The 10,408-nt window shown below is 43.6% G+C and overlaps 1 protein-coding gene across 1 annotated transcript; it reads right to left on the reverse strand.

The window, feature by feature from the left end:
• Positions 1–1,027: 1,027 nt before the first annotated feature.
• Ccnb1 (cyclin B1) lies at positions 1,028–10,001 on the reverse strand. Its single transcript, NM_171991.3, has 9 exons — positions 9,880–10,001; positions 9,235–9,396; positions 8,991–9,140; positions 6,475–6,657; positions 4,566–4,724; positions 4,146–4,382; positions 3,771–3,911; positions 3,216–3,326; positions 1,028–3,035 (listed from the first exon to the last, which is right to left on the reverse strand). Exons 1-9 carry the CDS (start codon positions 9,898–9,900, stop codon positions 2,928–2,930), a joined length of 1,272 nt encoding a protein of 423 aa, NP_741988.1. The 5' UTR covers positions 9,901–10,001; the 3' UTR covers positions 1,028–2,927.
• Between the last annotated feature and the right edge of the window lie 407 nt (positions 10,002–10,408).

A 10,408-nucleotide genomic window follows, 5' to 3' on the forward strand; every position in this document is an offset into this window, starting at 1 on the left:
TGGCACATGTTCTCCAGACTTTACCATGCCACAAACATGCCCTTTCAATTCCTTACACTGGTACTCCATCTATCAGTGAAATGAAAGATATCTGCAATCCTAGAACAGCAGGTTGAGGCAAGAATGTAATGAATTTGAGACCAGCCTAGGATATACAGGACAGAGATCCTATTGGAGAGTTGTGGCAAGTATAATTGGGATTGGAAATCACATTGAGAATTGGGAGCTCCCAAGTATCTAGTTTCTGACTTGACAGGTTACAATGGAGCCTTGATGTCAAGGAGAGGAGAAAATGCTGTACATACAAATGCTTGATTCATTAGTAAGCTTCTCACAGTCACTTGAGGGATATGTACATCCTTGCAGAATAAAACAGCTCTTTGTGGAGGGCTGCATTCCTTCACAGCTATTCCCCAAGTTGACCATCCCATGTCTATTGTTAATACAGTCCTGTTATTAAAGTACTACGGACACCTTTTAAAAGTTAAAACTCAGAACCCAAAGCACAACATTGGGTTGGGTTGGGAAGGGGATGGATCTGGGAAGGGTTTGGAGGGGTGGGGAGTGAAGTGAGTGGCAAATTAGAATCAAAACATCTTATGCCAAACTCTTAAATAAAAATTAAAGATTTAAAACCTCTACATGAGCCGTTAAGTGTTATCTCAACATGTAACAAAAGCATATGTGACTTAGAATCCCTACCACCCCTCCATACAACAGAAGCCAATCAAAGGCAAGAAGAGTGAAGCATTCCAGCATTTAGGTTGAGGAGGGATTGAGTGATCCAGGCCACCTGGAGAGAGAGCGAGTGAGCTCACACAAGTACTGTACTGGAAACATCCTTAGACACACAGAAAGCCACACTCTTATCAAGTGAGCTTGCCCTGTCCCAACCCCAGCTCCTGGATCAACAACGCAACTCCTCCAAGAAAGAAAACTGGAATGGAGGCATAGATATTAGGAGCCAGAGGAATAGAAAGACTGCTTGAAGTTGTGAGTTCTAGAGATGTCAGGGGAATTACACCCATAAAGTTTAATCAGGACTTTAATAAAGATGATATCAACCCAGAAGGGGAAACTCATGGGGGTGGGAGGCAATCCAAGACAACTACAGGTAACAGGGGTCAGTGCTGAAATACATACAACATATTGTGCCGATTATATACTTATGAACATATTCACATCAACAAAAGCCAGAGGTCATGAGCTTGAGAATGCAAGGGGAGGGTGGGTTCCATGGGAGAGGCTGAAGAAAAGTAAAGGGGAAATTACACAATTAGATTTTAATTTAATTTCAAAGAAGTTGATTTTTCACAAGTTTTCACCCCAGCATAAGTAAGGAACCTCAGGACTGTACAGTGAAGGCTCAACAAGAAGTTTCTAAATAACAAGATACACGCAGCTCTACACCAAGCTGATGTAATAGACAACAGTTAAAACCTTGCACTGGCAACTGAACACTGTTCAAGTTCATATGGCAAATGTTTGACAATGCCAAGTACTTGAGAACAGTCAAGCCATAGTAGGTGGCCACAAAAACTCTGGAACTCGGTTTTAAAAACTATTATTACAGGGGCAAACCAACATTTAGACCAGAAATGTACACTTAATCACCGACATACATCGTACATCGTCATACACTTAGACTTTACTCATCGAAGGAAGGAATGTACACCTAAGAGAAAGCATTTTGGAAAAAAATTTTTTCTGAGACAGGGTCTGGCCTTGAACCCATAAAAAGTCTACCTGTCTCTGCCTCCATTGTGCTGGGACAAGGTGTGGCCCACCTTATGATTGAAAATCTAGGGGGTTGGGGATTTAGCTCAGTGGTAGAGCACTTGCCTAGCAAGCACAAGGCCCTGGGTTCGGTCCCCTGCTCCGAGAAAAAAAAGAATAAAAAAAAAAATAAATCTAGAACTATAGGAAGATGTTTGTTAGCAACAGAAGGTTCCATATAGCAAAAGACAACACACAGTCAAGAGGGCAAATGTGAATGGGAAAGAAAGCTTTCCAGAAATACAATTTTATTCAACTCGGAATCAGATGTATAAATTAAAACAGCAAATGAGACAGGATTTTTTTCCAGTTGGTGTTACAAAACAGGAGAAAGAAGTGGCACCTTGGCATGGTGCCAGCCGCACTCATCTGGCTGTCAGAATTGAAAGCACACCCCCTGGGAGAGCTACTATGCATGGAGCCAGGCAAGGTATTAAACAGTGTTAAGCAGCATTGTGGAGAGGCAGTGAGAGAATGCACTTGAATATCACTAAGGGAACGATTGACTACTATATTACATCGTTTATTCACACTAGGAAATGCAATATAGGCCTTGAAGGATGCTAAAAGGATTACTGTTGATAAATGAACCCACATAAAAACATCTCCTCGACAATAAATGCATGATTATATCTATACAGGATATACAAGAATACACCCTTATCTGTTGGTACTGAGACTTAGGGGCAAATTATTTTAAGACACCTTTAATTTTGAACATCCTACCTTCCAATTAAGAACAAATAAATAATTACATAACAAAAACACTTCGTTTCAAGATCTGAAAGTTGACAGCTCAAGAGACAGTGGTTTCAGGCAGCAGGACTAGCTGGTAGACTTGGAGTTTAACCCAGAGCTAGGCAGATGACTACATGATAAGGACACACAAAGTGAAGCAAGTATATAAAATATAGGCTACACATATATACATTAACTGAATCCACTGTTAAACTAGAAGCAGTTTTTGATATACTCCTAAATTCTTTGACAACTTCTGTTATCCTAAAGTCAGAAGCAACCACATTCAAATGAGTTGAGCTATGCAAAGTAAAAAAGTCACAACCTTTATTGAAGAGCAAATAAACATGGTATCCTATGTACAGGCGGCACATGGTGCCAACTGCATCTGCAGACGAGGTAGTCCATTCGAGTTACGCCTTTGTCACGGCCTTAGACAAATTCTGAACTAGTGTACAATTCAGCTGTGCCAGAGTGCTGATCTTAGCATGCTTAGATGTTGCATACTTGTTCTTGATCGTCTGTAAGAGAAAAAGAGCACTACAATCAGGGAAGAAAACGAATTATGCCAGTGGGGGTGTGCTTGGGAGGGGTAGAAACGTTTCTATTTTAACTTAAAAAGTGAAAACAATCTTTCTATGGAGTCCTGGCTGGCTTTGATCTCAGACGGGCCTCTCCCCGCCTGTGGTGGTGGGACTCACCATGTGCTTTGTGAGGCCACGGTTCACCATGACTATGTTCTTAGCCAGGTGCTGCATCACAGGAAGCAGAGATTCCTCCGTGTGGGACAGGTAGTGCTGCAGAGTTGGTGTCTAAGTGAACAAAAAACAGGCTTAAAACACCAGCAGCTTTCATCAGTGTTCTAGATGCTATGTCTGGCAGAGGACAGTGTCTGGTCATCACCCCTCATACCTCTTTGCCCATGTGTACTTCTGGAAGAGCGCGAGCTCTAATCTAAGCACAATATTATTACTGTGGCTTCTTTATCTGAAGGTCAGGATAGCACCCGGTACATGAGAAATGCATCTCCAAGGATGTGGCTAAGTTTCTTAAATCACTTGGGTGTGGCTTCCCTCCTCAAAAGGTTGTTATCATAAAGATTAAGTTGGCTACAGAAGGGGAGCCAATCTAAGATGGCAGCATGTTTGGGTTACCATTTATGTTCACATTCCTTCCATATTAGGTAGGAACCAGGAGAGTGGTCTTAACACCAAGTAATTTATTCGAATGCTTGGTAGTTTGGTGAGACAGCTTACCCATTCACCGTTGTCAAGGATTTTCAGGGCTAAGCAAAAAGCCCCAGCTGCAATTTGAGAAGGGGCAAAATGCACCATGTCGTAGTCCAGCATGGAGAGCTCCATGAGGTATTTGGCCAAAGTATGCTGCTCCACATCGACCTGGAACAGACGACCCACACACCACTCTAAGCCGTTAGCAGTAACTGACAAAGGCCTGGGACTAAACTCTCAAAGTAACCACACGATATGTAGTTAGGTCATCAGCCTTATTTTTAAATGTTAGCAGCTGTATTTTCTCATGTGGCAAAACAAAACAAACAAACAAACAAAAAACAACAAAAAAAAAAAAAAAACAAAAAAAGAAAAGAAAAAAATTCCTCCAGAAGTCTGTACCTCTCCAATTTTAGATGCTCTACGGAGGAAGTGCAGAGGCAGAGGGCGACCCAGACTGAAGTTCAGAACTCTCAGAATCTTCATCTCCATCTGTCTGATCTGGTGCTTGGTGTAAGTGTTGTTAGTCACAAAAGCGAAGTCACCGATCTCTGGAGGGTACATCTCCTCGTATTTGCTTGCAATAAACATGGCAGTTACACCAACCAGCTGCAGCATCTTCTTGGGCACACAACTGTCCTGCAATGGCAAGTTCAGTCTGTCCTCGAACCTCTCAACTGATACACCTGACTTCCCAAGAAAAGGGTGTTTCAGGCTCAGCAGGTAAGTTTCCTGCCTACCTTCAGGGCCTGCTCCCCCTCCTCTGAGACTCTCAGAGAAGACAACCGGAGAACCAACTGCAAATGGCTGGAGCACACATACCTGCATGAACCGATCGATAATGGACACAGTCATGTACATGGTCTCCTGCAGCAGCCGAAATTTCATCTGAACCTGTATTAGCCAGTCGATTAGGATGGCTCTCATGTTTCCAGTGACTTCACGACCCAGTAGGTATTTTGGTCTAACTGACTGCTCTTCCTGTAAAAGAAAATGCCAGTTATTCTAGAACAATCCTGCCATATAACGTTTGTGTCCACAAAGGCCAGTCAACTAACACAAAACAAGTAGCTCTTGGGACAGAAGTTCACCAAGAAAGCAAGGTTTAGGTTAGTCATAACAGGTTCTTCATATTGTTGATATTCGGTTAACCAGAATGACTGCAGCTTATACCCTGTACCCATCCTCATCTCAGATCTTTTCACTCTGCTGGAAAGCTGATCTAAGTTATACACTCAAAACACCCAACATAGCGCAAATACGAAACCCAGTTCTGCAGTGTTAGAACACAACAAAAAAAAGTATTAACAAGGAAAAAGGAAGACAGCTAGTTTGGAACCAGGAATCTTACTAAACATTACTTTAGAAAATACAGACACTAGCTACAAAGAATGGGTGTCAGCAAAATGGCTTCATGGGGAAAGGCCTGCTGACTTAAATTGAATTTTTTTTTTTAAAGATTTATTTATTTTATGCATATGAGTACACTGTAGCTGTCTTCAGACACACCAGAAGAGGGCATCAGATCTCATTACAGATGGTTGTGAGCCACCATGTGGTTGCTGGGATTTGAACTCAGGACCTCTGGAAGAGCAGTCAGTGCTCTTAACCACTGAGCCATCTCTCCAGCCCTTAAATTGAATTTTAATTCACTCCAGGACCCACATAAAGGCAGAAGGAGAACCAATTCTTTTGTCTTTTTGTTTCTCAAGACAGTGTTTCTTTGTGTAGCCCTGGCTGTTTTGGAACTATGTAGATCAGGCTAGCCTCCTCCCTTTGCCTCCTCAGTGATGGGATTAAAGGCATGTACTGCTGCCACTTCACAAGGCAATCAATCAACCCCTGGAAGTTGTCATTTGACCCCCTCTATGTGCCCACCCATACAACAACACTTGGAAACACTATTACAAAAGAGACTAAAAAATAAAAAAACAAACAAACAAACAAACAAAAAACCCAAAAAACTAATGACAACCTGAGAAGACAATGCTAGGATATAGTTGAGTGGCAAAGTACTTGATTAGCACGCACAAGGACTGTCCCTAGGACTGGGGGGACAGGGAGGGTCTAAACCTGATCAAACTGCATGAACTATATAGAATGTCTTGTTTAAAAGATAAAAGGGCAAGTCCCATTGATAGAAAGTTTTCCAAGTAGGTGGAGGTGATGGGACCAACAACTTCCACCTTGGATAGAGAATCGAGCGCACACTGATACAAAATGCCTTGTGTGGGACAGCGAGTGTCTGTTAGCACCATCCAACCCGTTCTCGAACCACACACATGTAGGACTTCCCCCTCTCTATGGTATGTCTATTTTAGGAAGGTATCTCCCAACACTGACATTTTATATTCAAAGTGGCAAGTCCACTTCACGGGGTTAGTGACTTTATTTTTAGTGTTTCAAAACTAACAACAGTGCTCTGAGTGTAACAAATAGTATTCATTGTCAAAAATTGTCAGGTGCGCTGTTAGTAAAAATTTCTTTGACAGCTGAATTGAATGTCACAGAACTTTAATCCCAGCACCAGTGAGGCAGAAGGATCTCTGTGAGTTCCAGGCTAGCCTTTAAATTAGTTAGTAAATAACATAAAGGGATAAACCAGGTATAGTGCAGCATCTCCCTTTAATTCCAGCACCAGGAATACTGATCCAGGAGGATCTTAAATAGCAAGAGTAAGGGCTTAGGGTAGCTGCAGTTAGTAAAGGCAGACGCTAATGACAATACTGACCTCCAGTTGTCTGAGGTAAGCATAGATATCTTTCACATATTCACTACAGAGGTTTGGATCACCACCATCGTCTGCATCTACATCACTCACTGCAAGAATCACATCGGAGAAAGCCTGACACAGATATTCTTCGGCAGGTGCACATCCAGATGTTTCCATTGGGCTTGGAGAGGGAGTATCAACCTTGAAGAAAAGAGACTTCATGAAACATGCTACATCATGGGAGCGTAAAGTCATCATCCCCAATTCAGTAAGTCATTCTAAATAAATGTAATTCATTTTATTAAACGAAAGGTATTTCAGATTCTTTCCCCCAATTTCTTTTTGGGAAATGATTCATACTGGGCTGGAGTGATGGTTTTAGCTATAAAGAACATTTGCTGCTTTTGCCAAGGGCTGGTTTTCTATTAAAAAACCAGGTGACTCAACCTTAGTTCCAGGATATCTGACGACCTCTTCAGATCTCCCTGGGCCCTGCACTCATTGCAAACTGATATCTCACTCATGAAGAAAAAAACAAACCATAGAACAAAACAAAACAAAACAAAACAAACAAACAAAAAATGGCAGGCTGGAGAGATGCCTCAGAGGTTAAGAGCACTGATTGCTCTTCCAGAGGTCCTGAGTTCAATTCCCAGCAACCACATGGTGGCTCACAACCGTCTGTAACGGGATTCAATGTCCTCTTCTGGTGTGTTTGAAGACAGCTGCAGTGTACTCACATACATAAATCTTTAAAAAAAACAAACAATTCTAACAATCAGAAAACAGTTCTAACAATCAGAGCCAGGCATGGTTAATATAAGCTTTGATCCCAGCACCTGGAAGGCAGGTCTCTGAGTTGAAGCCAGCCTGGTCTCCATAGCAAACTGCAAGCCAGCAAGATCTGGTCTCATAAAAAAATAAGCCCCAATTTAGATTCAGGTAGTTTAAAGTACGAAGAAGTGGGCTGGCAAGACGGGTAAAGGTACCTGTTGCTAAGCCTAACAACTGAGTTCAACCCCCAGGAGATCCACATGGTGGAAGAACTGACTCAAAAGCTGTCTTCTAAGGGGTTGGGGATTTAGCTCAGTGGTAGAGTGCTTGCCTAGGAAGCGCAAGGCCCTGGGTTCGGTCCCCAGCTCCGAAGGGGGAAAAAAAAAAAGCTGTCTCTGACTTCTCTGTGTATTCTCACACAAAATACAAGAGAGCATGGGAGCTGGAGAACTGTCTCAGCAGTTAAAGAGCCCTTGATACTCCATGAGGACCAGAATTCAGATCCTAGCATCCACACTGGGTGGCTCACAAATGCTTGTTACTCCAGCTCCAAAGGAGTCTCTCTTCAGATACATACGATTGGGCACACACAGGACTCTATAGATACTAACATGTAAGGCAAGTCAAAGGAAACGAGCAGGTAAGTGATAATAAAGCCATTTATTCATCAGCATCATGTGAGGTCAATTCAAAAGAATGCCAAGCCTTCAATTATCAATTAATCAATTATTCAGGTGAATACAAGTTCTTGATTACAAACCCAGAGAGCCCTAGCTAGCCTTGAGCATTCAACCCTCCTGCCTTAGAGGAAGTACTAAAATCACAAACATGCACCATCACACCTAGTAGTAAAATCTGGCGGTGTGTGTGTGTGGTTTTAGTACTCAAGGACTGAACCCAGAGCATCCCTATGCTAAACACAATCTAACAGGCTACGAACTCAGGTAAACTTCCATTTGGGGCTTAAATGTTAACCCATCAACATTAATCCATCATCTTTTTTTTTTTTAAAGATTTATTTATTTATTATATATAAGTACACTGTAGCTGTCTTCAGACACACCAGAAGAGGGCATCAGATCCCATTACAGATGGTTGTGAGCCACCATGTGGTTGCTGGGATTTGAACTCAGGACCTTTGGAAGAGCAGTCAGTGCTCTTAACCTCTGAGCCATCTCTCCAGCCCTATTTTTTTTTTTTAAACGGTTTCACTAGATGCAGCTCTGTCTGGACTGGATCTTACTATATACACAGCCCGCCTTGAACTTAGAGGCCCACCTGCCTCTAGGCCAGAATGCTGGGATTGGAAGATGTGTTACCAAGGACCCTATTTAATTAATCTTATTTCTGTCTGAGATTTTTTTTTCCTTTTAAAGAAACCAATTAAAAGATCTAGCCTGAATATATCACCCCAGCATTGGAGAGGTGGGAATCTCAAACTCAAGGACAGCGGAAGCTATACAGTTACACAAAAAAGAAAATGATTATGCCACCTCTGGATCCCAGGCCTCGAGGGGCAGGCAAACCTCTATGTTCCAGGCCAGCCAGGAGCACACAGTGAGACTGTCTACATAAAACAAGAGCCCTACCATATTTATCTGCCACCATCTGAAGCAGAGTGCTAATACTTACCCTAGAGCTGTTAGTGCACGTAAAATGCACTAACCACTCAATAAACAATATATTTAAATGCCGTCGTGTGCATCAACATGAAATGAAGTCAGAGAGGAGGAATACACTTTTTAAAATGCTAAGTTTACCAAAATAGGCTCAGGAGAGTGTTTCACTTCCATAACAGGTTCAGGCTCAGGCTCATCCAGTTCCACCTCTGGTTCGCACACTGGCACCTTGTCCACAGGTTTTGGTAGGGCTTTAACAGTAACTGTTCCAGAACCTAACTTTTTTGTTTCCTGTGGATGAAAGTGAAAGAACAGAATGTTTTTCCAACGGTGACACCTAGAAGATGGGCTTTTTCAGGATAACTGGACCAGGAAGATAAGTTACCTTTTTGAGGGGTATTCTTGACTGTTCGCTGACTTTATTACCAATGTCTCCAAGAGCAGTTCTCGATCTCAGCAGGGGTTTGGAGGCAGCAACTGCCACAGGCACACGCTTGGCGCCTGCCATGCTGACCTTGGCCTTATTTTCTGTGTTAATTTTCGTGTTCTGAAAGAAGTAAGAACCACTTGAGAGAGGATCCATGGCGGCTCCAGGAAGTCATGGGTTAATTAAGGCGGGACCCCACTATGGAAAGCAAGGGCTCTAGGATCTATCCTCCAGCCCTGACAAGCAGGTTTCCACCCAAAACGTTCACCTATTATCCAATTTCCCTTTAAGTCCCAAGCAATCCTAAACACGGTGAAATTTACATCGGAAAGGTAATCATGAAAGCCTCCTTGTAGACAGCTCTCTGGGAAGACTCTGGGCAGACAGACTCTGGGAAGATTCACTCTGGGCCTTCATCATTAAAAGCACACCACCCTACTCCCTCTAAGTCCTTCAGCCCAGATATGTCCCGAAGTCTTTTTTCACCCTCCAGGGAGGGTCCTTAGCTCCTCCATTGGCCGGAACCTTCCGGGCATCCCCTTCCCCTCCTGGCCGCCGCGGCCTTCTCCCACAGCGAGGACCGCAGCGCCCGGCCCGACTCACCCTAGTGACCCTGAGCGCCATGGCTCCTCCTGAAGCAGAGGTTCGCCGATCTGAGAAGACACCCTAACCTCTGGCTGCCCACACCTAAACACTAACAGCCGTTCCCCCACAGCACGCCGGGAGGAGTCTGCCGGGCCTGGGTTTAAACCCCGGGCCGCTCCCTCCTCATTGGTCAGTTCATGGCACTCGCTCTCTTCCCATTGGTGCTGCGGGTTCCCGTAGAATGCGTTTCCTGGGCGATCCCGCGATCCCAAGTTCGGCGAGGGGTGGGGCCAGAGCGAGGCTGTAGCTGGCAGCACCGCCCACCCCTCGTGAGGTCAAGCTCTGCGCCTGCGCACTCGCCTCTTTGCTGCCACCTGCTTTAGGTAGGCTTGGCCGGCAATGCCCACTTGTGTGCTGTCCAAGGCAACTCCGTTGGACCTTAGGAAAATGACTGTGGGGCCGCCACGTTTCTGGAGCACGCATAACAGTTTTGCTGTCCTATTTATTGTTTCTCTTTTTAAAAATAGATTTATTTATTTAGTATATA

The sequence above is a fragment of the Rattus norvegicus genome, chromosome 2 (assembly GCF_036323735.1).
Source record: "Rattus norvegicus strain BN/NHsdMcwi chromosome 2, GRCr8, whole genome shotgun sequence".
Classification (NCBI taxonomy): Eukaryota; Metazoa; Chordata; class Mammalia; order Rodentia; family Muridae; genus Rattus; species Rattus norvegicus.

Coding starts and splice junctions, on each gene's coding strand:
- Ccnb1 (NM_171991.3), bottom strand. CDS start 9,900: ATGGCGCTCAGGGTCACTAGG. Junction 9,141..9,234: donor CAAGAATACCCCTCAAAAAG/GTAACTTATCTT, acceptor TTTCATCCACAG/GAAACAAAAAAGTTAGGTTC. Junction 4,725..6,474: donor CTTACCTCAGACAACTGGAG/GTCAGTATTGTC, acceptor TTTCTTTTACAG/GAAGAGCAGTCAGTTAGACC.